General features: G+C 34.3%; 4 protein-coding genes across 7 annotated transcripts; 2 read left to right on the forward strand and 2 right to left on the reverse strand.

The window, feature by feature from the left end:
* The first annotated feature begins 4,838 nt into the window (after positions 1-4,838).
* Positions 4,839-8,909, forward strand: LOC110634554 (phosphopantothenate--cysteine ligase 2). Of its 2 annotated transcripts, XM_021783604.2 has the most exons (10): positions 4,839-4,970; positions 5,059-5,200; positions 5,301-5,424; positions 5,520-5,564; positions 5,715-5,800; positions 6,267-6,319; positions 6,459-6,518; positions 6,880-6,981; positions 7,673-7,792; positions 8,407-8,909. In XM_021783604.2, exons 2-10 carry the CDS (start codon positions 5,068-5,070, stop codon positions 8,644-8,646), a joined length of 963 nt encoding a protein of 320 aa, XP_021639296.1. In that variant the 5' UTR covers positions 4,839-4,970; positions 5,059-5,067; the 3' UTR covers positions 8,647-8,909. The 2 variants fall into 2 exon arrangements, with proteins under 2 accessions (XP_021639296.1, XP_021639298.1); XM_021783606.2 differs by lacking the exons at positions 4,839-4,970; positions 5,059-5,200; positions 6,267-6,319 and having other exon boundaries at positions 5,299-5,424.
* A 1,801-nt stretch (positions 8,910-10,710) lies between these two features.
* On the reverse strand, positions 10,711-14,086 carry LOC110634548 (ER-phagy receptor 1-like). The gene is made up of 5 exons (XM_058137964.1): positions 13,659-14,086; positions 13,270-13,344; positions 12,320-12,459; positions 11,598-11,735; positions 10,711-11,166 (listed from the first exon to the last, which is right to left on the reverse strand). The coding sequence occupies exons 1-5, from the start codon at positions 13,903-13,905 to the stop codon at positions 10,930-10,932; spliced, it is 837 nt and encodes a 278-aa protein (XP_057993947.1). The 5' UTR covers positions 13,906-14,086; the 3' UTR covers positions 10,711-10,929.
* Positions 14,087-14,500: 414 nt separating this feature from the next.
* Positions 14,501-21,498, reverse strand: LOC110651099 (transcription factor TGA7). Of its 3 annotated transcripts, none has more exons than XM_021806294.2 (9): positions 20,765-21,498; positions 19,056-19,217; positions 18,890-18,961; positions 18,094-18,153; positions 17,851-17,928; positions 17,672-17,735; positions 16,440-16,711; positions 15,535-15,762; positions 14,501-14,977 (listed from the first exon to the last, which is right to left on the reverse strand). In XM_021806294.2, the coding sequence occupies exons 1-9, from the start codon at positions 20,774-20,776 to the stop codon at positions 14,795-14,797; spliced, it is 1,131 nt and encodes a 376-aa protein (XP_021661986.1). In that variant the 5' UTR covers positions 20,777-21,498; the 3' UTR covers positions 14,501-14,794. The 3 variants fall into 3 exon arrangements, with proteins under 3 accessions (XP_021661986.1, XP_021661987.1, XP_057993738.1); XM_021806295.2 differs by having other exon boundaries at positions 14,501-14,947; positions 20,765-21,490; XM_058137755.1 differs by having other exon boundaries at positions 14,501-14,947; positions 19,056-20,262; positions 20,765-21,489.
* A 2,499-nt stretch (positions 21,499-23,997) lies between these two features.
* LOC110651100 (ABSCISIC ACID-INSENSITIVE 5-like protein 5) lies at positions 23,998-26,949 on the forward strand. The gene is made up of 3 exons (XM_021806296.2): positions 23,998-24,977; positions 25,082-25,153; positions 26,758-26,949. Exons 1-3 carry the CDS (start codon positions 24,204-24,206, stop codon positions 26,836-26,838), a joined length of 927 nt encoding a protein of 308 aa, XP_021661988.2. The 5' UTR covers positions 23,998-24,203; the 3' UTR covers positions 26,839-26,949.
* Positions 26,950-27,291: the final 342 nt, after the last annotated feature.

Genomic DNA, 27,291 nt, shown 5'->3' on the forward strand with positions numbered 1-27,291 from the left:
ACAGGTCGGGTGAGTCGAAAACTCCCCGTTGGTAAGTCCATTTTATGGCCGGACTCTGTCCGTTTGTTTTCTTGATATTGGGCCCAAATGGGTCTTAGAGTTGGGTTAATGAACAGTTAGGCTTACTACGGGCCTCGGGGGCTTTAAGCTGGCCCAGGTCCTAGTGCCGGTCCGGCCCATAGGTTGGGTCGTGACATTAATGGCCCTTGATGTTGCCCAACTCCAAATAAAATTGAATTAGAGGTTATATATGGTTGAGCTCCTAACCCACTTTTCACTTTCAACCTCTTAGATTATTACTCTTAATATCCATCTCCAACAACATATGAGTATTTTACCAATTTTTAATAGTTTAAATTTCAAATTCAACCATATTATCAAATTGTTACTTTTTTATATATATGTATATTTTTTAAAAAAGAAAAAATAATAGGAATAATCTAATCACGGTGATTTCTCAGAGTCTCTTTTTATTTTGTTAAAGAGAGAAGTATTTTTTTTTCTCAAATATAAAGGTCTTTTTCTTTTTTTTTTTTCAATCAAGTCAATCATCACTTGCCCCTTATAGGCGAGGGAAGGCTATCCTCGCTCGGCCCAGAGGTGGATCCTCCCTCTCCACCTTTGGGTGTGGTTTGTAGATTTGTTGCAAGTTGTATGGTGAGGGATCTGTCATCAACCTAGGCTTAATGTTTCTTCGCTGTCCAAAGCTTGAATAGCTTCAAGTGGGCTTAGCTTTTCTTAGAGTTAGCCTTGTGCGGGAGAGTGCCTTGAAATGCCGTGAAGATGGGTAACTTGGGGGTTGTATAGTCGGCATGTTTTTGTGACCATCTGATCACCAAAAGCGAAGTCACCGTTTAAGCTCTATCCATCGACTCTTCTCGCAAATCGCAAAGCTTGGACCTGTTGTTTACTGTGTTTGAGACACGATTATATTTTTGGAAGAATAGCTATGGAGTTTTTACTTGTTTTTTACTCTTGATCGAAAGGTTGCCTTCTTTTGGTGGAAGAAGCCAAGCAACGCAGCTGCTTCTCACCCATTTTCCATGCATTATGTAATGGTTCGACAGTTCTCTGCTCCTATTCTTGGCAGTTGGCAAGGTCGTCACAAGCTAACTCTTGCCTAATGGAACTAACAATTGTGAATTTATATACGTACGTGTGAGAAACCTCCAAGATGCTTAATATTTGGGCCTAAGCAAGCGTGCCAGATAGGAAAAAGGTTGGCCTAGGGGCCCTGGCCAAGGGGGGCCTAGGGGCCCTGGCCACCGCACGGGGCTAGAACTCTCGTCCCGGGACAAAGTGGCATCAGAGTAGGCCCCAGATGATCCAAATCATGCCAAGAGCCCCAACGGGACTAGGGTAGGTAGGGTGCTGATAGCGACAAAGTATTGCTGGAATTGGGTGGGAGAGAGTGTCAGACCTCAATGGGACAGAGGTAGACAAGGGTTTCTTAATCCCACATCGGATAAGAAAGGAGTCGATCCAAGGGATAAGTATGGTCTATCATGCAGCTTATTAGTATCTGACGAGTAATATGACGAATCTTGGCAAGGCATTTTGGAGGATGCTTACATGCGAAAGTGGGCGAATGCATTGGCAAACTGATGGCCAACATGCTGCTTAAGTGTTTGCATTGGGCGAGTGTGACGAATGGTGTGTGGGCTCCTATGTGAGAGGGAGTGTGACAAGTTGTGCGGCGAAGTGACGTGAATGCACGCAAACGCAGATTAGGTGGGGGAGAATGTAACGGTTTGGCAGTTCCCTACTCCTATTCTTGGCAATTGGCAAGGTCGTCACAAGCTAACTCTTGCCCAATGGAGCTAACAATTGTGAATTTGTACAGGTATATGCGAGAAACCTCGAAGATGCTTAATATTTGAGCCTAAACAAGCTTGCCAGATAGGGGGAAGGCTGGCCTAGGGGCCATAGCCAAGGGGGACCTAGGCACCGCACAGGGCTAGAACTCCCGTCCTGTGACAATTAGCCTAGGGATTATGCTAGAATAGGCTATTGGGGTCCTTTTTTTGTGGTCTTTTTTTTGTCTATAGCTTTATGGTATGAACTTATTTACTTAGACCTTTTATAAAAGGTTGGTCTTGTATTCAACACCCGTGAATTAATATATTGCCTTTGGAAAAAAAAAAAGAAAAATCTAAATGGCTGGTCCATGTTAGATTTGGAATCAAACCAAAATTAATTAATAATTAACATGCTCAAATTGTATTAGAGAAAGCCCTGATCTCTGTCCTTTTAAAATTTTAATTGGATTAAATAGAAACTGGTGGCTCATTTTGGCGATTTGGTTAGGAGAAAAGTTTTTAAAATTAGTTAAACTATTGGATTGTCTTAACTCATATTAATTATCAAATTGAAATCAAAATGAAAATTGCTTTTAAACTGAAATTATGAGGAATTGGAATCATGAGTGTCAATCCCTTGATTTGATTTCTCAGCTGGATCATAAATCAGACCAACTAATTTTGATCCAAAATCAACTCATGACTAGGTCCAAATGAGAGCAAATGGCAAAATTCAAATCCATTTAGCATAAGTTTTAAGTTTTCATAATTATAATGAAATGAAAAGAATGAACTCATTTCATTTGCATATATATAGAGCATCAAGCACATGTTTCATTTTAATTTTTAATAAAAAAATTATGTATTAATATTATATAAAAATTATAAATCAGATTAAAAAAAATTAAAAGTATTTAATTTGACTTATAAGTTAAAAAAATATTTAAAATAAATAAGAAATTATAAGTAAGTATCTCTTACCGGTTATTTATTAATTTATTTTAAAACTACTCTTAAACTAAATAAAAGACTATATGATCCTAATAATTTAAAAAAATATCAAGCACTGTTCAACTATAACACTCAATCCTACATCTTTTTTATCATTTTAATAAATTAAATTCTTTTTATAAATATTTTAATCAGACACTTAAATTATTTAAAAGTTAATTTTACATAATTTTACCAAATAATTAACTATTTATTTTTAAATTAACTTATAAATTAAAAATAAATTTTAAGTTAAAAATAAAAAAAATAATTAAACCAAACATGCTCTTAATACATATCAGTTAATATATATAAGTTGAGTTCACAATATTAGTAGTGTTCATTTTATTACCCCTACTTGGAAAGAGAATTAGTAATGTAACATTTTTTAAAGTAAGATTTTTCATAATTTTCAAATTTTCATAATTTTTTATTATATAGAAGGAAGGGAAAGCTTTGTAAAGTATTTTGAGATTTTAATGAAAAAATTCTTAATCCACCAATTTAGTAGTAGGTTGAAAAATAAAGATTTTTGAACCTTTTTAAAATCTTTACTTAAATTTTTTTTTTAAAAAAACTTTACTTTAAAAAAAATCTTTTAATCTCTTAAATACAAATAAAAAAAAATTTTAAATCTTGAAAAACTTTGCATTATTTTTAAAAAAACCTCCTCCAAACAAAGATTTGGGCAGAAAATTGTTATTGTCGTGTTATAAAATGGAAATGGAAATGGAATCGCCAAATTTGGTGGCGGGATGAAAGTATTTTTCATTAGCTTGAAATTATCATTTATTAATGCTGCTAATTTGGGTTTTTGTCAATTCACATATCATTTTCAGTATAATTTTATTAATTATAGTGTATCCAATCCCTTATCAATGTAAAAAATAGAACTATAATTTAAATTAAGAGGTCTTGGATTTTAATTCATTTTTTGTGAGTATTATTTCAGTTATTTTTTTATGATTAATTACTTTGTTTTATTTAAATACAATGATATGTTAAATTTGCTTATTATGCATATATTGTAATACAAATGCTTAATCTATAAAGTCAATTCTGGATATAGAAAAAAAAAATCCATTTTTTATCATATATTTTAATTTTTTTTAAATTATACTAAAATTGATAAATAAATATTAAATTATAAGCGTTTTATAAGTTTGAGAATTAAAATCATAACTTTTTTTTTTCTTAAAAGTAGATACGCATACGTGGTTCATGAATATAACACACCTTTTGGTACAATCATGATAATTTTATCAAAACATGTTAACTTGCACACTCTACGATATGATCGATGTGAAAGCTCGAAGGGTCAGCCCCACCAGGATATTTATACGAGTTGGGTCACACCAACACACACTGACTCACCCCTCTTGACTTTAAAATTTTTTTTTCAAAGATAGATACATACACGTGATTTAAAGGCAGGACACTCTCCTTAATAAAATTATGTTGAGTGGCATGTGATGGTCTTAGAGATGTGCATGTGACTTGGATTTCATGATCTATTTTAAAGGTATAAATTGAGATATTTCTCGTAATTAATTTAAAATACTTTTTATATAATAAATTTTATTTAAGATTTGGGTTTGAAGTAGTCTTCTTTCTCCCCAACTGTGAAATTTAAATCGATGCAGAGCATCAGCAAGTTCGAGTCTCATGAGATAAACTTTTTTTCTAAAAGGAGTGGATAACTATAATCGAAGAGGACTTTTGTTCACTAAAATGTAGAAAATTGGGCGATACATAATACATTATTGGCCTTCCCAAACTTTAATGGACGGATTGAATTGGAATTAATTAAAGGATATGAATTGATTGGTTGTGGGTTGAGATTTGACTTTTGGTGGATCGGCTGCTGTTGGGTATTGGCTTTTGCTTCTTCACCCAACAAATTGGCGAGAATTAACGCCGTTACATCACTATCACCTTAGCTTCTTTCGCTACGCCTACGCCTTCCCCGCGCAACGCATCGCACCGGACCGCACCGCACAGCACAGCTCAGACTAATTTCATTTTGACAGAGACCCGAATCTTAATGCACTGTTTAAATAATAATAATAATAATAATAATAATAATTTAATCAAAATAAAAAGCTTCTAATCTTCCCATTCCTATAAATTCAACTGCAGCAGGCCCTCGTAATCCCACCTCGGTTCCTACTTTTGTTTTGGGTAATAATTCTCTCTGAATTTTCAGTTTCGCTGCCCTTTTGTTCTTCTTAATTCGGAGTTTGATTTGATTGGATGTGTAAATGTTTAGGGATTTCTAATGGAATCAACAAATGGATTAGTGACTGATGCAGAAATCAAATCGTTTTTTGATTCTGCTCCTCCTCTACGAGACAGAGTTGGTATCGCAAACAAATTGAAGGAATTCATTCAACTCAATTCTGCTTCACAAGGCAAGAATTATACAAGAGAACTATTTTGTTTTGTTTTGTTTAGATATTTCTGTTTGTTTTTTTGCATTAAGTGGTTTGTTGTTTTGATGTGTTTATGCAGGAAATGGAAGTGCTAGGAGGGTTGTGTGTGTGACTTCTGGTGGTACTACTGTTCCCCTGGAACAGCGTTGTGTTCGTTATATTGATAACTTCAGCTCAGGTCACAGAGGAGCCACATCCACCGAGTATTCACTTTAAACCTTATCAGATGGAGAATTCTTCATTTAGTCTGTATTTTCAATTGGACATGGATTGAATTTGTTCAATCACTGTATCGTAGGTATTTTATCAAGGCTGAATATGCAGTTATATTTTTATACAGGAGGTGGGTTTCGAAGAAACTGTGTGTTTATCATTCATTTCTAGTAATGTTGAATGCGCTTGCGCCTGGTCTCTGCTACTGTATCTTGTAGAAAGTTCAAGGTGCACTGCAGAAAAATCAAGAATGAGGTTAATTTATTGCCTTCTTATGCAGGGGAAGTTGCCAGCCATACTGTCGATCTCTTCCTGAGGATCCACTGCTTGAGTGTTTTGAGTTCACTAACGGCTCCAATGTTCAAGGTCTGTAGTTTCTCTAAGCTGCTTGTAAATTTGACTCTTTATCTTCATGTATCAATTGCATTTGGTGAACTTGGACTTGGTGAAACATGTTTATCACAACTGCTTGCTGCATGGCATGACTCATGAGCTAGACATATGGGGTTTAATTTCTTGTAACAGCCCCATGTTTTTGTTTCTGCTAAACCATGTTTTTGTTTTTTTGTTTCGATAAATTGGTTCTCCTTGTTGGTTTAGGAACTTTTTCATAAAAATGTTGCGACCCGCGCGCCACCACACACCACCCCCCCCCTCCCCTCCCCTCTCTTCCCTCCTCCTCCTCCCCTCTTTCTCTCTATGTTATTATTGGAAATCACATTTTCTCCCCGAATTTCAATTGCAACATTAACTTGTCAATTTGCTTATTAATTGACTTGCAAAAACAATTGGTTTTTTCATTTTTGTAACCAAGTTTCATGTGACATTTCAGTGCGGCAATCATGTTCTGAAGCAGTGAGGAGAGCCATTAATGATCATCATGCTGTATGACTTTTTGATAGCTTGCTTGTATCTAATTTTCTAGACTTTTGCTCAATTAGCTTTTCTATCTCTTTGTGCATGATGTGATGCAAAAATTTAGCTTAATAACAGTGAGACACTTCCCACTTTTGTTTTATTGCAGGCTGTAGCAGCAGGTCACCTGTTAAAACTTCCTTTTACAACCATTTTTGAATATCTTCAGGTTAGCTTCAGTTAGCTTTTAAATTTGTCTTTTATGCATTCATTTTATTCGAAGCTTTTGTTCCATAATTGCCACATTGCTGTGGCATTTTGAATTCTGAATCTGATTGGCTAGTTCAACCTGAGAATAGCCAACTACTAATTGGACTTGTTGATTCTCATACATTTTTCAGGGAGTCATCACTTGAACAATGGTCTAGTTGAGCTTCTTCTTCCTTTGTTTTTGATGTTTCAATCATTTATTGACATATTTCTTATCCATTTCATTTTTCTATTCTCAATTCAGCACGCAGAGTTTTTTTCTTACATGCTGCTATAGACACTGTTTTATATATTGAATTAACATGTAGTCTCTTTTGCAGATCTTACAAATGATTGCAATATCAATGAGGAATCTTGGGCCACATGCAATGTTTTATCTTGCAGCTGCAGTGTCTGACTTTTACGTCCCTTGGAAAGATATGGTAATAGTTGAACTTTTTGATTTTTAAAAAAGAATTTCTTTTAATGCTCTCTTAATTAGTTCCAACCATATTTGGTCCTAGAAAACTGGAGACCACTGTGAGCCTGAAACATTTCTCACTGCTTTTCTTTCTATATTGATTGCAAGAAGGTTTATGCTCTGCTTAAATTGGTTCAGCCTTTCTTATTAGATACCGCAAGGATGCTCATTAAAGGGTATCCTTATTTGCAAGATTAATCATTTGAAAGTTAAGAGCAAAATAATAAAAAAAAAGTTATTTAAAAAAAAAAATTAAGTTGAACATCGAAATTGAAGGATAGCCATGTAATTTAAGCAGCTCAGAAACATTTTCCTTGTTTATTTCCTGGATTTGTTGTTCGATTATCCCAATAAATTGATGTTTATCAGATGCTAGTGGTGAACAAGTTGTTTGTTCCAGAATAGGCACAGTCACCATATACTCCCATTCTCATGCTAGCATTACATACCTAGAAACATATATTGAAATTGACTAATGATTAGTCTTTTGAAGTTCCTGTTCTATGCAGGAAATTTTTCTGTCTGTTGAGATAGACTAAAAATTATGAAGTGTCAAGTGATTCTTTTCAGGACCTTCATGATTAAGTCATTGGAAGATGAAAAAGCTATTCTCTGACTCTTTATTGTATTAAATAGCTTAATAATAATTGCAGGCAGAGCACAAAATTCAATCAGCATCTGGCCCTCTGGATATGCGACTTGTGCAAGCTCCAAAAATGCTTTCGGTGTTGAGGAAAGAGTGGGCTCCCATGGCCTTCTGCATATCATTCAAGGTTAGATGGTGTGCCATCTTATTCTTAATGTCTGTTTGGAGATTCAGAGAGCTTTGACTTGACCATAGACCATAAATCATAATAAGTTCTGTTAAATGACAACTGTTGTAGTTGGACCTACCCTCTGTCTCCAAAATATAAATGATATAAGGTCCCTTAAAAGAGTTTCAGCTGTCTCATTTGCTGGAAATTAATTTGGTTTCATTTGGTAGATATTTCTTAAACACAAAAGATTGTCTGGTTCCCTCATTCTTGCTCATTCCCAGATCAATTAATAGAGAGGACAATGTAAAACACTTAAAGAATATGATCTTTCTGTGCTCCCAGTATCTTAAAAGAAGGCCAAGGATGTATTTATAGTCCACTAGTTGGGAAATGAAATTGTACCTTTTTTGTAGTGAGAGAACTTTGAATCAGCGTTTGAAATTTGACTAGAGGGGTTATGGCTATATGATTCTATTGAAGGATATCTCTGTAGACCCAGCGTAGAAGGAAGAGGTTCTTAACTTGATAAATTGACTTTTATTTATTGAAGTGTTATTTTTACCTTAGATATCAACCTGGGATGTACTTTCTGGTTGGTTCTGAGATTGTTCCCTACTTGACTCAAACAGCTGGAGACAGATTCAAAGATTCTTTTGGAGAAGGCTGATATGGCACTTAAAAAGTACAAGATGCATATGGTTGTTGCAAATGAGCTTGTGACCCGCAATGAGGAGGTTATAGTTGTCACAGCTGACAAAAAGATTCCAGTCTGCCGTGACAAGACTCAGCCTGGTTCTGATGTGGAAAACCCCCTGATTGAACTACTTGTGGAAAAGCATTCAGCTCACATTAAGGATGCTGATACGTGATAAGGTTAACAGCTTTATATAGCGGACAAATACAACATAATTTTCTGACAACATATTGATGAAATTGAATGAATATTGTTGGCATTAAAATTGTTCTTTTCTTTGAACAAAGGGCAGTTCTTAATTTCCCCCGCAATAATCCATTCTGTACTTTGCAGAGGGAGTAAAGGAAAATAATTGTAATCCCTCTAGTTCTTTCCAGTTTGGAGAAAAAGTTGAATAATTGATATTCATAATGAATGCATACGTCTTTCAATTAAAAACCTTGAATCAGTTTTAACTTTCTATGGTAATAATTGATATTCAAAATGGTAATAACGTGAATATAGATTATAGAGCAATAGAAAAGAATGTGAATTATACTATAAGGATTAAATTTTTAGAAGTAAAGGAAGTACTTAAGAAAATGAAAGTTGGTAAAACCTGTGGACCCGATGGAACACCAATTGAAGTGTGGAAGTGTTTGGGAGATATGGAAGTGGCATGGTTAACTAAATTGTTTAATAAAATTCTAAACTCAAAGAAAATGCCTAATGAATGGAGGAGTATTTTAGTACCTATTTTTAAAAATAAAGGAGACATACAGAGTTGCTCAAACTATAGGGGAATTAAACTCATAAGCTAAACTATGAAGTTGTGAGAGAGAGTTGTGGAACATCGACTTCGTCATGATACTTCTATCTCTTCCAGTCAATTTGGCTTAATGCCCTGTCGTTCAACTATAGAAGCGATCTTTCTCATTAGAAGCTTGATGGAGAAATATAGAGATGGGAAGAAATATCTACACATGGTTTTTATCGATTTGGAAAAGGCTTATGATAGTGTTCTAAGATATGTCTTATGGAGAGTGTTAGAACAAAAGAGAGTATCTATTAGGTACATACAAGTGTTGAAAGATATATATGAAGGAGCAACTACTTTTGTGTGCACAGTGGGAGGGGATATAAGAGATTTTCCTATCTCAGTTGGATTACACCAAGGTTCAGCTGTAAGCCGTTACCATTTTACATTAGTTTTAGATGAATTGACGAAACATATACAAGAGAGTATTCCTTGGTGCATAATGTTTGCGGATGATATAGTTCTGATAGATGAGACGCAAGAAGGAGTAAATAGAAAGTTAGAATTTTGGAAAAGTACTCTAGAGTGAAAGAGATTTAAGTTAAGTAGAACAAAGACAGAATACATGTATTGCAAGTTCAGTGAAGGCCAAACTGGTAATAGAGAATGAGTTAGTTTGGATAGAGTGGTACTGTCCCCAAAGTAATTACTTTAAATATCTTGGCTCAGTCCTTCAAGTAGATGGGGGATGTGAGGAGGATGTTAGTCATAGGATTAAAGCCGAATGGTTGAAGTGGAGACGTGCCACGGGAGTTTTATGTGATCGCAAGATTCTCAATAAGTTGTAAGGAAAATTTTACCGTACAGCCACACGACCGGCCATGTTATATGGAAGTGAGTGTTAGGCACTGAAGGAGTCGTGTGTGTCTAAGCTAAGAGTTGCGAAAATGAGAATGTTAAGGTGGATGAGTGGCCATACTAGACTAGATAAAGTTCATAATGAGAGTATTAGAGAAAAGGTAGGAGTGGTGCCAATTAAGTATAAGTTAAGAAAATGGAGATTGAGGTGATTTTGGTCATGTAAAGCGTAGACATACGGAAGCTCCAGTTAGATAAGTAGAAGACATTAGGCTAGAGGATAGAAAGAAAAGAAGGGGTAGGCCTAAACTGACTTGGAGGAAAATAGTACAATATGACCTAAAAGTATTACACATTTCTGAGGATTTAATAAAAAATTGTTTAGAGTGGAGAAAGAGAATTCATATAGCCGACCTCAAATTTTTGGGATAAAAACTTAGTTGAGTTGAGTATTCTTTGCTTCTCAATGTATGCACCAAGCAAAAGGGAGCAAAGAGGAACATTCTTTTTCATTATCTGCACAATCCAGAAGGAAAGTAGTATTAATGCAGAACCTCCATGACTTTTAAGGTCCACCATCTTGGATTTAACTAATGCACTTGGATGTGTATGGGAACCCTTGTTCTATGGTTCTACAACTCAGGTGGTGAAGCATCAAAACTTGAGTGCTTGCTAATGAGGCTGTATAGTGGATGGTATAAATGGCAAATTTCATTTTTTTTGAAAATTAATCATATGTACAATTAATTTTTCTACAAATAGAATATGTATTGGTTTGCTCCTGATGGATATTCCAAAATGTATAATGTAATCGAGAGCAGTCAGCTAATATCTGCATCATTCTCTACAGAGCTTCATCATTCTCTACAAAGCTTCTTCTTTATTATCATCATCATTATCATCATCATCATCAGTATCTAGCTCAAGGCCTTCTTCAGCCAAAAGCTGATTGATAGCCTTTTTCTTCTCTTCCTCTGCTTTCTTCCGCATCAAGTCCCTCTTCTTTAAAACAAGTGTATGCCGCCTGAGGGTGTTGGTAAAATACTCTGCAGACGCTTTTTTCTCTCTTGCTAGGATTCTTCTCTCTTCTTCAGGGCCAATCTAAAATTCCAATACACAAGACTTTTGAGCTATTAAAGTAAAGCTAGGTAGCTATACAACAAAAAACTTAATTGCTTCACTTATTTCAGCCAAATTTGAAATAATGAAAAAGGCATAACTAAGGTTGTTAATACAAGATCTGCCTACCAATAAGTGGTGCCGACAGTGAACAGCAACAGAAGATACAATTCAAATTGATGAATCTTGCTGCTAGCAAAGGGTCCTCTAGTCTAGCTACCAATTTGGAAGAACTATTATTTTAGGTTAAATTCTATTGATACTTTGATAAGATTTCATCCACCAGGACAATATTTACATTCTTAAACCGGTTAACTACTTATCATAATAATAAAAGAATGCAGATTGTATATCCTGTTAATTGAAAAGCTAGGTTAAAGCAACTTGAGAAATACTGAAGAAGCTTAAGGTACCTTTGAACGAGAAAGACGGCGTGCACGGAGATTCATCTCACGCTGCTGTTGTTCAGCCCATGCTGCAATGGCCATATCACCCCGTTGATCAAAAGCTTTTCGCTTTTTCATGAGCCACTCCATCCATGCTTGTGATGCCTATAAGAGAGAACATGAAAACACCACTACCTAAGTGGGATGGATTGGGAATTACTCAACAAAGAAAAGAGGGGATGAGAAAGAAAACAGAAAAGAAAACAAGCATTTTAAATAAACTAGCTAGAATCATTCTCTCTTAAACACAAGCTTGTAATTAATAATTTAATATTCTGTGTGTGTGTGTGTCTGTTATCTCATGAGCATGTGTGTAGGGGGGTGGGTGTGGGAGTAGGGGTAGTGGGGGAATGGAAGCTCCATTATGTGAAGAATAAGCAGGAACTGTGCATTCCTTTTAACCTAAAAAAATTTAATGATAAGGTTATAGGTGTTCTACATGGGGTTACAATCAGGTTAACATATAAAATTCAGAAAAAAAATTCATTTTCACTTTTCAACTCATTCATGTTCGGGTGAACAATTTCTCCATTTTCTCTCTTTTTTCAAGTACTTTCTTCTATGTGTTTTCATTTTATAGTCAGGCATTTCAGAGAGTTGGGAGCGGGGAGGAGGAAGTAATAAAACTGGCAAGAACTTCCAATTGTCCCGTGTAAAATTTGAAGTAAAGCATAGGTTCTGTTACTTACCTTCATTGGATTGACCCTGTGATCCATATCATATTGTCTCCGTTTATCCTCATCCATAAGCAACTCATATGCAGCTTGAATCTTGATGAATCTAGCTTCAGCTGTTTCTCCTTCCTCAAGAGTCCCCTTACCATCATAGACTTCACATTGGAAATAAATAAATAAATAGATAAGTTCGAAGTTCTTAAGTAGATGCACCTAAAGAAACAACCTAGTGCAATATAAAAGGAATTGTTGCAGAAATCCTATGGCTCATTACAAAATCAATGTAGTCCAAACAAACTTGATAGAACTATTTTATGCTCAAGAAATAACAAGAAGCAACCTGGGATATTATAATATCCACAAGAAGATTCTGCTTGCTTAGATTCTAACCCACATCAATACTTTCAAACTTCAAATGAAAGAAGATATATATCAAATGAATCTGCAAAAACACAGATTATACAATATGTGCTGAAAATTTTCTAATGGTTAATTTACACAGTGTAGTCCATTCAATCATTTTTGAAATACTAGAGATTAAAGAAAATAAAGGTGAAATAAGACAGTAAAAAATCATATGATCCTGAACCTATTCCTCATATTTCATAAGCTAGTGTGACTGTCGAGGTGATTCACCAACAACAATTACCATTATTTTCTTTTTTCAAAAGACTGAAGAGAGGAGGAGACATAAAAGAGGATTTAACAAATCCATAAAGCTGAAATCCTTACAATCACAAAACCATCTGTCAGTACTCAGTATAATCTATCATCAGGCTATAATTCTAAATGGGATGTGGGATCATGTTTAGGAGTCGCTTAAACTTCAGAGATAACGACTCTCTGAGTTGCTCACTAAGTTACGAAATTTGTTCTATCTTTAGGCAATCTTTGTGATAATACTTTGCAGACAAATTTCATATTTACAACCTGAAAATATGTGGACAAATAAGAACAAAACTAACCATCTGGATGGTAAAATTTGGCCAAGCGTCTGTAAGCAACCTTAATCTGCTCTTCATCCGCATCCCTTTCCAACTCTGCTTTCGAAAATAAAATTACACAGAAAATTATTAGTCACCTCTAAACTATTCTTCCAATGAATTCACTCTCTAATCAACAAAAACAAATCTTCCTCGGACAAAAAACCACTACAGAAGCCAAAATACAACCGCCAATCTAAATAATTTAACTACTATATGATTGTACTATGGCTAATACTATGACAACTCTTAAAAGAAATTTATGGCGCTGTAATTGATTACATGAAGAGTTGAAAATTTCATCTCTTTTCCCTCCATTTTCTCAGCAACCAAACAGCATACATAAACAGCGTCACAAAAGATTATATTACCGAGAGTTTCATATGGAGATTTCTGATCGGCCCAACTGGAAGCCCTAACCGCAGTTCTCCTCTGGTTAACGCGAAACCACGGTTCATTTCCACGGAGCCAAGGAGAAAAAAGAGAAGGCGACGATAACGGAGGCTTAAAGTCAGGGTTCCGAAATGAAACCCTAACTCTGGATTGAGCTTCGTGCCTACAGCACATGAAGGAAGCGAACACAGTATGCGGCCTACAGATAGTTCTCAAATTGCTCATTTTTCCTGTTAAATGCCTAAGCTCCAAGAGCTCAACAGGCGGGGAGAGAGACCTGCAAGATTAGGGTTTTCTGTTCTCTTTTCTGCAGAGATTGATTGATCGATTGAGTGAGCGTTGAAGAAGAGGGGGTGATTATTGTTAGAGAAGGTATTCGATAACGAACAACTGGAATGGAATCAGGCTGAATCTTTTCTGTTATTTTTTTATTAATTAATTTTCCATTTTACCGGGAATTTTGTGGACGGTTGGGCTTCCTGACAGTTGGAAGTTGAAACGGTAAATTGACCTAGTTTCATTTTACCCGCCATGTGCTTCACAATAACGAGAAATCCTCTTTAATTAAAAAAACTAGCTAAAATTAAATTAAAATTCCTCCCATTTAAGGTGATGAAATCGTTATTAAATTTATTTTTATATAAAATCAAATTTATATTAAATATATTTATCGATATTATATATGTAAACAAACTCAAACTTAAAATTTTCTCCGCATAAATTAAAAATAAAAAAAAAACACACAATCCCTTAATTAGTACTTATTTTATTTTAATATTAATGAAACTTGAGAATGATAAGAATTACCTCAACAAACAAGTTTAAACAAAGTTCCACTAATCCATTGAATTCAAACCTACTCTGAATTTCGAAGTTCAAATTAACTCCTCCAACAGTACAACATGCATTGAACATCAACTTCATTACCTAATATTTCGCTTCTGAGTTCTGGCATACATTCATATTTACACCTTTTTAGAAGCTGCTGTGGAAAACCAGATGCGGATTTAAAGAGTTGATCATATATATGTATACATTCTTTAGCATCAAGGCATGAATGCTAATGGTAAATCAACCTAGATGTCGTGGTTTTTCTGGTTCTTATGTCTGTAAACTAGGTGGGTTCACGAGGACGAGCAGCCCATAGTGAACTTAGAGCACGGAGACGGTGAAAATATTCTCCCAGGGCAAGTAAACCTCGAGCTGCCTGCCGTGTTGTTAGGATCCGAGACATTTGTTGCAAAGTTTGTTGTCGAAGGTGATCTGCCTGTTTCAAGACAGCATAAGCCAATGAAAGCTGAGAAATTGAGAGAAAAGTTGTTAGCTATGCATAATTAACAGTTTCGTTAAGTATACTAGTCAAGAATCTTCAACCCATCCAGGCTCTCTCTTGTTTCTTCTTTCCCATTGACAGGCAAAGAATGATCAGAGAAAATAAACTTATGGAACCCAAAGGTTTAGGTATTATACATTCAGTGAATACGTATCAGACAACAAGAAGCGCCAAAGGATGCACAATCTAAATAACTGCCAATTTTCCATATTAACTATCAAGCATGGATACAAATTCTTATGCTAACCCTCCAAAGGACAAAAGTTACGAAGCTAACTATTTTCCAGTTTACAGGTCGTCAGGCAGAGCAATTAGATGATCACTGGAAACAAACATAACAGGATATCTTTAACAATAATCATAATCCCATTTGGATGAGTGGATTCTGTTTCTTCCACACCACTTAGAAAGAAAATAAAGAAAAGATGCCATGTAAGAAAGGAACCAAGGAAGCATGAAAGAATACAGAGAAATAAAGTTCACATCTGACTTGAGGGAAATAGCCAATAAGTGATCAGTACCTGGTTCACAAAGCCCTCCAGTGCTTCCAACTTTTCTATTGCAGCAGCCATCTGAGCCTGGTAACTTCCACTACTTGTTATATCTGCTGCTATGCTCCGGGCCAGGATCTGCTGGAGTTCATCAATTCCTTGCGAGAGAGCATCTTCGGCTTGCTGAGATGATTGTCGAAGGTTACAAACATCCACAAGTTGCTGATCAGTCAAAGGCTCAAGTTGTGACATGAGAACCTGCAGAGATAAAAAAAAACACAAGTTCCAGAACTAAAATCATGATAATAACTATCATGTAAGAGATTGTAAATGCTTAAATTTCAGGACGAAACAGCTCAGATATGGCATTCCCAGGCAAACATAGAAACAACTCAGCGTACAATCTGAGAATCAAGCCAATCTAATGTACCTTCAAAGGTCATGGAAAATACTATACAAGATGAATGCATCTGTTGACAAATATTTTTTTTTAAGTGAATCACTAAAGTGAAGTTACTTTTTCATGTTATGGTATTCTAATGGTAATTCTTATGGCAGTTTCAACTTTCAAAAAGTTCAGAAACACTTTTCTAATATTCCAGTTTTTATAAATTATCATGCAACAGATGAAGTGATGGGGTTGTCAGTTTCTGTATGTTGAGGAATATGGGTGTGTTATCAGTGCACAAGAACTTTTTTTCCACAATGTGCCCACATCAATATGTGTCCAGATATAAGCATACATTCTTGTGTCACAACTAAAGATGAATCCCTCACAGTGAAACACTTTTAAAGTAACTTACTGTTCTCTTCATGAGCTATCAGTATTAAATTACGAGAAATAATTAAATAGTTAAATATTGTGATATGAAATGACAACAATATGTCCCATGCAGACATCCCCAAACAATAAATTACACAAGAGAAAACCATACATTGAGAAGCTCTGATGGCCGGAATCCTCCAATCCATTGAAAAAAGCGTTCTAATGATGTTCTCCACTTGCCAGAAATCAGATAGAAGACATCAGCCTTTGCAGCAGCTGCTTTCATGCGGAAAAGGTTGTTATAGTGGTTCAAGCCATTTTCCACAAGTATCCGAAGCTCTATGTCAGTGATACGAGCTTGCAATGCACTCCTAAGTTCAGAAATCTGTTTATGTTGCTCTTCAATCCAATGCCCATATTCTATTTCAAATGTAGTGATTCCTACAAATCAGAATCAGAACTGTTTTAAAGTGCAAAAAGAATGCAAGACGTTTATGCATGAAGAGGAACATAATATTGTAAAGAGCTAATTTAGTTTGCAGAAGTACGTAGGCCATGACAGCGAAAACCTTTTCTGTTTTCTTGAATAGTGACAAACCTTCGGATGAAAGAGAATTTTTAGGTTTTATACATGAACCTCCTACAATTATCAATCACTATGGTATGACGGTTCCTGAGAAGAGTGCAGTGCCCTCATAAGATGTTCACAAAAGAAACTAAATAGGGGAGTTTTTTGTTCAGAAAAGTATCAAGGTGTGATCATCAAAAGATTGGGTGGGAAATTTTCCACATAAAGGTAAATCAAGTATGCCATCATGACCTGTGGAAATTCCTCCTTTCTCCTTCCCAAAAATAAATTTTAAATACAAGGTGTGTATTCTGTATCATCCTCAGATATGAACTTAAAAGATGAAAAAGAATTTTTACGCATCAGTAGTCATTTCATGCTTATATGTATGAATGTTATTCCCCTCTCCTTTTAAGCCTCCGAAGGTTATATTTCAGCAGTCAATGATGGAATCATGGAAGGCATTAGAAATTTTCATCAAGTGTTATGGTAAGGGCAAGAAAAATCAAAAGGAATAATAATAACAACATTAATTTGAGACATGATACGTAGCATTTAACATGGAAGAGATACGAATGAGAAAAGAGATTTAACAAATGATTAAGGTATTCATTAAAGGAGATAATCAACGGAGCAGTTAAATACCATTCATAACAACGAAGGAATATCAATAAACAGAATGCTAAACAGAATGTAAATATTCCAGAAAAATAAAATCTAGCTAATTTACCGCTCTAGTTTCTAGATTCAGCTAATCCATCAAGCAAATAGTTAAAAGGTTGGGCAATGAACAAAAGATAAAGCAGTGGCTTCTGATATGTAAGATCACAAACCTGAATTTAGAGTTCCAGGCAATCCCAAATGACAAGAATCTGGTGGACTGCTTATGTATACACCCTGCAGTATGACATTAATTACCTTTAGATAGCTACCATGCTTCAGAGACAGAAGGGAAATACATTGTGATAAAAGGCGAAGAATGGTAAAAAAGTAGAGAGCATTTTCATATCACCTGTTTCCTAGCTCTCTCAAGTTCCTGTTCCAACTGCACCAACTTCAAACGGCTAGATTCTAGTTGTTGAACATAAGCCTAAGAAACAACATACAAATATATACTCTGTCAAAGTGTAATAAAAGGCTTCCATCAGCAGTCTTCTTCCCCTTCTTCATTTTCTGCTTAATTTTATTTTTCCAAAATAGTTTTTATTCCCAGTAATCTATCAGCACATCTTGTAGGAGAATGCATAAGTTTTACCTTTTTCCGCAAGCGACTTTTGCGAGCAGCGTTACGGTTTTGTGCTAAACGTCTCTGTACCTGAGGAAAAAAATGTGGATTCAAAAACCAACAGTGAAAATTACATTACTAGATTTTTTCCCTTTTATTTTACTTTTTTTAATCTTTTTGAACAAATGAATGGTCTGTAAAAATTTCCATAATTAATTATTTGAAAAAGGCAGCAACTTGATATAATATAGGATTTAGGCCACTCTAGTTCTTAATTTATTGAAAACTTAAAGTCCTTATACAATCATGTTCGGTACTCTATTAGATATAACTTGAAACTGGTAGTAGCAATTTACACCCATTTGTTTGATTTATATCCTGAAAAAATAAAAATGAAAGGAATAAAGAAGCATGAAAAAATCTTGAGGATGACAATTGACAACCTTAATATGCAACAAGCATGCCCAGAATAGCACCTAGATATGGCTTAAATTCAGTAACATGTTTGAAGAACATCATCTGAATTTTCTCATCAGATTATTAAGCTTGAAAAAAAACCATGTTTTCATGATGCAAGATCAACCAGTACCTTATGAAAGTGATAGAGATTAGAGATTGCTGCGAATGAAAGGTTTTAAAAGCAAAAAGTTCCGTCGCAACTAAAATTTCACTAGTCAATCAGTTTCCTTGTGACAATATTGGGTTCACAAAACAGATATTTGTTTCATATGAAATTAAAATATCAATCCATAAAAATAATAATAAAAGAAGCGACAATAACGGTACTGTGTTATCTTTAATTAAGAGAACGGTGCATTTCCATAACCTTATCAGCCGGTATGTTTGCTCCTTGATCAATTCTGGAAGGTTCCATTGATTCTTGAGATGCATATTCAGTCTAAAAGAAGTGAATCAGAAAAAAGTCAGTTATGCATGTCAATTAGATAAAAATAACGCTTACATCCATTAACAAATAAAGCAAACAGCATTACCTTGTTGTTCACCCCACTATCCACCTGCACGATTGTGGATGAACTAATATTTAGTCTACCATCACCTCTGAAGGTGTCCCCACACGAGCTGAACTGGTGGAATGGCTCATAAATGCCCATTCCTCTCAAGGCAGAAAGTTGAGTAGATGAGGAGCTCATACTCTCAGGACAAACAAAACAGAGAGAAGAGTGAAAAAAACTGACATATGATTCAGCCGCATCATCATGAAATGCATATTGAAATTACATAAAACTTAGCTAACAAAACAAGAAAAATTATGCATATTGAAGTATCATGGAACAGAGAGGAAAAAGAAAAGAAGCTAAAATAATGTTCTAGTCAAAGATTAAAGGTGACTTGCTTTTGTAGAAATTAAAGAATACAAACCAATCATACAATTAAGATTAATTTTTGTGCACCCTGAAGACAAAAATAAATAAAAATTAATACTTATAGTAAGTATGCCTACAATGCCAAGAGATTATACAATGGAAAAGGGTGATTCTATCACTTGCATAATTTTTTTACCTAAATCCACCTCCATGAATTTTAAAACAAATGCAGGATAAACACCTCAAATCAACAAATCCCCCTGATATATGAATTTTAGGTTTTTCCTTATCTTTGCGTAAGCCAAAAATTGAAGAATTACCAAAGATTGAGGTAAATTAACAATGGCATCTTCAGCAACATCAATATGAGCGAGAAAGAGAGAAGAAATATGGGGAAGCAAAGCTGCCCTTAAAGGGATGTTGATCATGCCATATCATATTTAATTTGCTACAGAAAGCAGGAATAGAGGAGATAGCAGACGGAATTTTTCAAGGGCAGCAGTTGTTTTCCCTTCATTAAATCCTTATTTTAGTTTCCTTCCAGAGTCAATAAAGGTGCCTGAATGATAGAGGCCACTTGACTAACTAGTTGATACAGACTGTAATTGTCACTTCATTTTATATCTAGAAATCTCGCTACCATCAAGACACCTATTGATTGGCAGCAAAGACTAAAACATGTGGTGATCATCTCCAGAGTCCAAAAACCTCTACTGGTTTTTCCAACAGTAAGGGCCGTGACAGTCTAAATCTATCTTTTAATGGCATCAACACATGAGATCAAAATAAAGACTAAACGAGTAACAACTTCAATACTTACAGAGTCCTCTGCTCACGGAAGAAACGTTTGCAAAGCTGCAGTTAACTCCAATTACTGATAGCAAAAACTAATACTGGATTATGTCTAGGATCAAATCCTCGTGCAAAAAAAAAAACACACTTGGCATGGGTTTTTAAACTTTCAAGCTCATGTGTTAGTTTCACAGTATTACCACATATGGCTAGCAATTGGCTAACCTAAGCTAAAGAATTGTAGACAGGTAAACAACAAATTCCATGGTGATTTAGAAGCAATGTTAATCCATATGTCCTTATAAGCTCATACACCAAGCCAACAAGTTGTTGGTTAAACATGAACGAGAAATAACTCATTCACACTCATTAGAACATCATCCCTTTCCAAGTTCACTACTAATTGACACTGAAACGGAAGATGAAACCAAGAGAATAGAACCCTTCGCTTCAACTTCCTTTTGCCTAAAACACAAAACCGGAAATCCATTTGCACCACAACACTTAAAACTTCCACTTCAATAAGTCCAAAACAAAATTATAAAGTGAATTCAATCAAATAAGAAAGAAGAGTCATTACTTACCTCTTCTAACATACTTCAAAGGATGGCTTGCCAAAGTGGAGAAAAAAAAAATCACATGTTTTCACCTTCCTAATTGGCCAAGGATAGGCAAAAACAACTGTTTCACCAGAAGGGGAAAAATAACACTAAACCAAGTTTGCTTCTTGATTACCCACTAACAAAACCCAAAATCTCTCAGGCAGTTCTAGTTCAAGGAACCCCAATTTAACACAAGCTCAGTGTCTAATACCAGGTGGTTTCGCGAATAACATCAGCACCATCCATCCCTCAAAAGCAGACAAGACCCAAAAGCAACGCACCAAAGTCACAAAAGAAAACAGAATCAAGATAATCTAACAATGATTGAAAAAGAATGCTTTGCTTTTTTAATTTCTTGTTTTTCTTTTGGAAAGCGACAGCCAACCCGTTAACGTCTATGCACCCACACTTAATCAGCATTATGTCATCTCTTAACGGCGAGGGGTTTGAGTGACGTCAAATACCGTAGCAGAGGGTTGCCGCGTGGGTATTGATGGTCGCTGGTGAATACAGTGATCTTATCTGTGGCTCTAATTATAATTATCTGGCCTGTATGCTACTCTAATCCCTTCTACAACCTACATAGAAGGATAAACTAACATCCTTAATCAAATTAAATTATAAACTAATTAGGTTAGAAAAAAGTGTTGAATACAATAATATAAGAAGGATTCCCCATGTCTTAAGAGTATCCATGCACACAATTTACAACTGTAATCTATGCAAAATATGGGTGGCCTCAGAAAAGGAAGGATTATGAACCACTAGAAGGCTTCTGTTCCCATTATGTGGTGAGGCCTGAAAGTATAAAGTGCCATCCTAAAGTGGGAAAACCACTTAAGAATCCCCAGTGGAGTCACAGAGGACGGAACACGTGCAAGATGCGTGAGGGATCATTCTTCTCAAAAAAAAAAAAAAGGAAGAAGACGTGATGTGTCTACAGAGTAAAAAAAAAAAGGTTGTAAAGATGTCACTCTCAGAAAGGGCAAGCTCAGCAAAGCAAGCGGCAGCTTCCTTCAATCCTGGGCTCCCCAAGTTAGCGGCACAGTGAAGTGTCACTCTCACTTGTCTTTTCTGGTTAGATCTTTGTTTCTGAAGCCCCGAAAATTTGCATCCACTCCCCATATATGGTGACAAATGAGCTTCTATTGCTCTGTGCTAGGCCTTAGTGGCCTGTGGTTTGAACCAATATGAATATGACACTCAACTTCCTCCACTAATAATGGTGGTACAAAAGAATGTTTCCATGCATAGAAGTCCCAGCACAAAAATTTTCCTTATGTAACCTTTTTAAATTGGGTTAAAAATAAAATAAAATTACTATTAGAAAATTGATGTATAAAAAAATGGAGAGTAAATTACTAAATTTCTTAGCGTGGCTATTACAGTAGTATCGCCAATTTATTATTATTTTTTTTAAGCAAGCACCAATTTAATAGTTAATACAGTAATTTTTTTTTCCCCTTCTCGCTCGTTCAGTGAAATCCCTATGACCTCCCTTGATGAACAATAAGGATTGACCTCACAAATAACAGTTGATCATATGGCCACCTTTATCGTTGGACCCTCTAGCATTTAATATTTCAAAGCCTCATATGCGCTTCAAAAAACCTTTCTGATATAGTTATTCTACAAAGAATCTTAATACACGACTAATTTTCATGATAACCTATACCCACTTACTTAAAAAGATAGAATCTCCCTATAAATATAAATAAATGTATCTTACCAATAATTTATTTATTTACACTGACTAAGATAGGTGACACATTCTGATTGGGAGAGCTCTTCTATATAATCACCATCCAAATCAAGTGCACAACATTCCTTCACCTACGCTTATTCTAGCATTTACTTCCCTTATTTAATTCTCTCAATACTGTTTGACATTAAATTTTATAATTTAAAATTATTTTTTTAAATAAAAATATCATTCTAAATATTATTGAAAAAAATAATTTTAAAAAAATAATTTTATAATTATAATATTTTTATAATTAAAATTAATTAAATTTAATTTTTAATTATTTTTTAATATTTTTTAATTAATATATATAAAAAAATAATTTTTTTAATAATAATTTTAATAATAATATCAAATAGATCCTTAATCATCCAAGTCCCAAGTTGAGATAATCTCCCTTCTTAGCTCTTTAAACCTTTTTTGGCTTTACCGGCGACCATCTTAAAGAAATCCCAGTGACTGTAGCTCGTCACATCCATTCCTAGTCAAGGTTATATCACTATAATATAGTAACCATACACATGTCATTAATCCAACCTTCCTCTAATTTCAGAGATATCACAGTGATTTATTTATTGAAACAAATTAAAATTTATTACGTATGTCTTTTTTTATTAATAGGCTATAAATTGAAATTGTCAGTCTAAGCCTAAGTAAGTTTGTCTCATACATTATTCATCCGCCTCCACCCTTCAATTCAACTTTGTCATAAAAACCAAGAACATTTGGGCTCTTAATGGCAAGGCTAGAAGAACCACAGGCCCACAGCCTCACCTTCGTAACAATCAAAGTGGCTAGAGTCTTTTCTTCTTGTTGCTGTAACCTGTAAACATGTCTTTACATTAATGTAGGAACTCTGTACTAAATTTGATGATTTCAGTGGGAACTTTTATAGCACATCAAAATAAATTGTGAGCTATCCTTGATTTTATTTTTTACATTCTTTATCATTTTTGACAAAATTTTATTTTCTCAATTTTTTTTTAATTTGCCGATTTACTTGCATATATATGGTGATTTTTCCAGGCAGCTTGGATGGGTTCAGAGGCTCCAGGCAACTTCTTGATAATATTTTCCACTGAGCCCACAAATTTGGCTCTGTGTCAGGACCGAGGAAATGGGAAGGTCTGAGGACTTGTGACCTCCAGTTGGTTCTGAACACTGAAGACAACCGTTTTAACGGTGAATGTACTACTGTGCTTGATTCACACGAGAAGAAAAAAACTAGGAGAGAACGAGAATCCAAAAGAGAGGACCGTTTCCTATTGGAGGGGTAGTTTCCATCTTTTTATCCCACCAAATAAGCATGAAAATCAGCTGTGACTGTTGAGATGAGTCTCACTCTCACTCTCTCTCAATCTAATTATAGCATCCACCCATTTCTGCAAGATCGTTTCCAACAGGTTCTAAGATCTTCCTGGCGGCCTTACATTTCGCTTCTCCACTTTCACTTTTCTCTTATGTCCTCCAGTCCTCCAAATCAAGCTCCTCTTTCTCACCATCCCATTCTTGAAAATGGGACTCTTTCTCTTATAACATTGAATTCCTTCTGTTTAGAAGATTCATTTCATTATATTGTTAAATGATATTTAAATTGACTTGATCTGATTCATTGGTACGTATTTTTCATCATTTCTTGGATAATTTTTCCGTAGCTAGTGTTTGGTTAACTGGTGTATGTATAATAGAAACATGGTGTCGCCAAATAGATCTCAGGAGGACCAGTTTCCTACTCTGGCCAGACAAGGGTCCTTGTACAATCTCACATTTGATCAGCTGGGAAACATAGGAAAGCCTTTGAATGCTGCTAAGTTAGATGAGTTGTTGAAAAATGTAATTTCTGTTGAGGAAGGCCAGTTGCTGCAAAATGTTAAACCGTCTTTTTCTCCTAATAGTTCCTCCTCCTCAGCTTCAGCTTCTGCTTCTGCTTCTTTCTTTCTTGGCAATTTGGACTTGAATGGAACGTTGAATAATAAAAAGGTCGATGAGGTTTGGAAGGACATTGTCCATCAAGAACACGTCAATGCCATGGACAACCAATCAAGATTTCAGCAACAACTTGAAGAAACAACACTTGAGGATTTCCTGGTTCGCACTGGGATGATCAATATAGGGAATCAAAATGCTATGCTTAATCTTCAGACAATTATGGCAATTGATCCAATGGTTGTGGCCTCACAGCAGGCAGATTGGCTGAAGCTTCAAATGACAGCTGTGCAGCGACGGCAACAGCAGCAGATGACAGTGATTGATTCAAATTTTCATGTATCTGAACCATCAGTTTTTGAGAACCTAGTGCCAGCAGTGTCAGCTACATCTTCAAAGTCTCAGGCAGCTGCTGTAAAGAAGCGACGATATTCGGATGAGATAATGGAGAAGACAATTGAGAGGAGACAGAAGAGGATGATGAAGAATCGCGAGTCTGCTGCAAGTTCAAGAGCAAGAAAGCAGGTTTTGTCTTTTTGCCTAAAAAAAAAAAATAATACAAACTAAGTTGAATTTTGTTTGTCAAGTTAATTGATCATTGATCTTAATTTGTTTTCAAATGTTTATAGGCTTATACCAACCACTTGGAGCATGAAGTGTTTCAGTTGAGGAAAACAAATGCCTGGCTCAAGAAACTGAAGGTACCATGATCACACACTTTTACATAACAATTGAGCAGAATATATATGTTCCCACGTGAAGTTCTACTTCATGATATTACCTCATGATATTACCTCGTAACATTGTCAATTATATTGACACATGATTTTCTGTATTTTTAATTAATTAATTAATTACTTTAAATTATAATTAAGTTATTAAAATTTGTGACTTATAAATTATTTAATAGTTACTCTCTTAATATTATAACAAGTAGTAATTATTATAAGGTAAGTTATAATATATTAACATATATTATTCACATTGTATTATATATTTATACTTATAACATATATATATATATATTTTATTTATTTTTATTATGAAATCTTTATTAAAAAGTTTAGGAGATAAAAATAATAAAAATAAAATTTACAATAAATAATAAAAATTTAACGCATTATATTATTTTATATATTAAAATTTAAAAAATATATAAATAAAAATTATTAATAACTCATGGGTAATTCCCTAATTACTAGAATAAATTAAAAATTTTAATGGGTTTAAAACACTAAAAATTATTGATAACTAAGTTATTGTGAGGTCAAAATATTAATTTTATTAACATTTAAATAAAAAAAATGAGATGAATGTTAGATTTATTAATATTGGCACATTAAATTTTAAAAGGTTTTTAAAAAGAATAAAAAAATTGTATATAGGCTAAAATTTTTTTGTCTAAATATAGCCACTTAATTCATTTATTTGAGCCACATTTTTACAATATATTTATTTAAATTTTCCTCGCCTATATAACTGTATTAACTGCTATATCATTTGAATATAAAAATATTTACCTTGAGTATGGTGCCTATAATTATCACTAATTATCACAAATTATAATTATTATTAAAATAATATTAAAAATTTAATTTATGTTAACTAATGTAATATTAGAAATTGAAATTTTTAGAGATTTAGCAGTGAATATTTTATTGCTAAATATTATTAGTGACGATATTGCATAGCCTCTTTTGTAAAGGTATTGGCGACGAACCTTGTGTCGCTAAAAGATGATATTAATGGATAAACCTCATCGATAAAGTGTCATGACGGAATTTAAGTGGTAAGGTATTAGCGACGAATTGTTATGGATTAGGGATAAATATTTTGTCGCTAATTATATCTTATTAGTGACAAATCATTTGCTTGTCGTTATAAATATTTTTTTAATAATAAAAATAATGAAAGACATGTTTTGAAATCTCAACCTTCCCACTTTTATAGATTATATAGAATATTTAATTTTATAATTATAAATAAATATTTTAAATTATAAAAAAACTTAATTAATTAGAATTTAAATACAAATAGGACTAAAAATTTTAAATTTTATACATTTTAAAATTAATTAGATAATAAAAAATATATAATTATAAAAAAAATAAGGATATTTTAGAAAATTTCAATGTTCCCTCTTTCGTGCATTTATACATTACTAGTTAGACAGAAACCATGAAAATAACTTGACCTGCAAAATCTTCATTTTAATTGTAGACTATTGAGCTACAAATTGACAATGTATATGTTAAATTAGATTATTTATTTTTAATTTTTTATTATAACGTCATTGTTTTTGCAGGAAGTGGAGATTCTTCTATCAATTGATACAAAGCTTATGCCTCGATACCAACTTGGACGAACCAGCTCAGCTCCGTTCTAGCATATGTTAATATTTGATAGTGAAAAATTCTCGATTAAATTAAAATTTGCTTTATTCATTTCATAAATAGACATAGAGAGCCACATACCAATTTGATTTCAAGGAGGTTTCGTCTCATTCTCTGGTTTTATCTCCCAAATCATTGATGTTGCTTGCTCGGTGAATGAAAATTATTATTATTATTTTTTTTTTTTTTAAGGAGATTGAAAAAGTGAGAACTCTGAAGACTCTATCAAGTGAATTGTATGCCAAGTCCATACTCTACCAAGTCAGTCATATGCTGTTGCAGTTTACCGGTTCCATTGGCATAAATATCAATTGGGAACTTTTACATGGCTAGTTTACCAATTATTCTTCACCTAGGGAATTGAACAATTCTGCAAAATTCCTGTGCAGGAATTTAAGTTGCTGGGAAGTGGAAATTATATCCAGTTTTTGTAGTATAGGGAAGTT

The sequence above is a fragment of the Hevea brasiliensis genome, chromosome 16, assembly GCF_030052815.1.
Source record: "Hevea brasiliensis isolate MT/VB/25A 57/8 chromosome 16, ASM3005281v1, whole genome shotgun sequence".
NCBI classification, from domain to species: Eukaryota; Viridiplantae; Streptophyta; class Magnoliopsida; order Malpighiales; family Euphorbiaceae; genus Hevea; species Hevea brasiliensis.

Bases quoted from the DNA above. Each gene is read 5' to 3' on its own strand.
- LOC110634554 (XM_021783604.2), top strand. From the start codon at position 5,068: ATGGAATCAACAAATGGATTAGTGACTGATGCAGAAATCAAATCGTTT. The intron at 6,320-6,458 runs GTATGACTTTTT...GTTTTATTGCAG, and splicing joins CCATTAATGATCATCATGCT to GCTGTAGCAGCAGGTCACCT. The intron at 6,982-7,672 runs GTAATAGTTGAA...TAATAATTGCAG, and splicing joins ACGTCCCTTGGAAAGATATG to GCAGAGCACAAAATTCAATC.
- LOC110651099 (XM_021806294.2), bottom strand. The intron at 16,712-17,671 runs GTTTGTGATCTT...TCTGATTTGTAG, and splicing joins GCCTGGAACTCTAAATTCAG to GAATCACTACATTTGAAATA. The intron at 15,763-16,439 runs GTATGGTTTTCT...TTATCTCTGCAG, and splicing joins GGCCATCAGAGCTTCTCAAT to GTTCTCATGTCACAACTTGA.
- LOC110651100 (XM_021806296.2), top strand. From the start codon at position 24,204: ATGTATAATAGAAACATGGTGTCGCCAAATAGATCTCAGGAGGACCAG. The intron at 24,978-25,081 runs GTTTTGTCTTTT...AAATGTTTATAG, and splicing joins GTTCAAGAGCAAGAAAGCAG to GCTTATACCAACCACTTGGA. The intron at 25,154-26,757 runs GTACCATGATCA...TTGTTTTTGCAG, and splicing joins CCTGGCTCAAGAAACTGAAG to GAAGTGGAGATTCTTCTATC.
- LOC110634548 (XM_058137964.1), bottom strand. From the start codon at position 13,905: ATGAGCAATTTGAGAACTATCTGTAGGCCGCATACTGTGTTCGCTTCC. The intron at 13,345-13,658 runs GTAATATAATCT...TTTCGAAAGCAG, and splicing joins ATCTCCATATGAAACTCTCG to AGTTGGAAAGGGATGCGGAT. The intron at 12,460-13,269 runs GTTAGTTTTGTT...TCCAATGTGAAG, and splicing joins CAAATTTTACCATCCAGATG to TCTATGATGGTAAGGGGACT.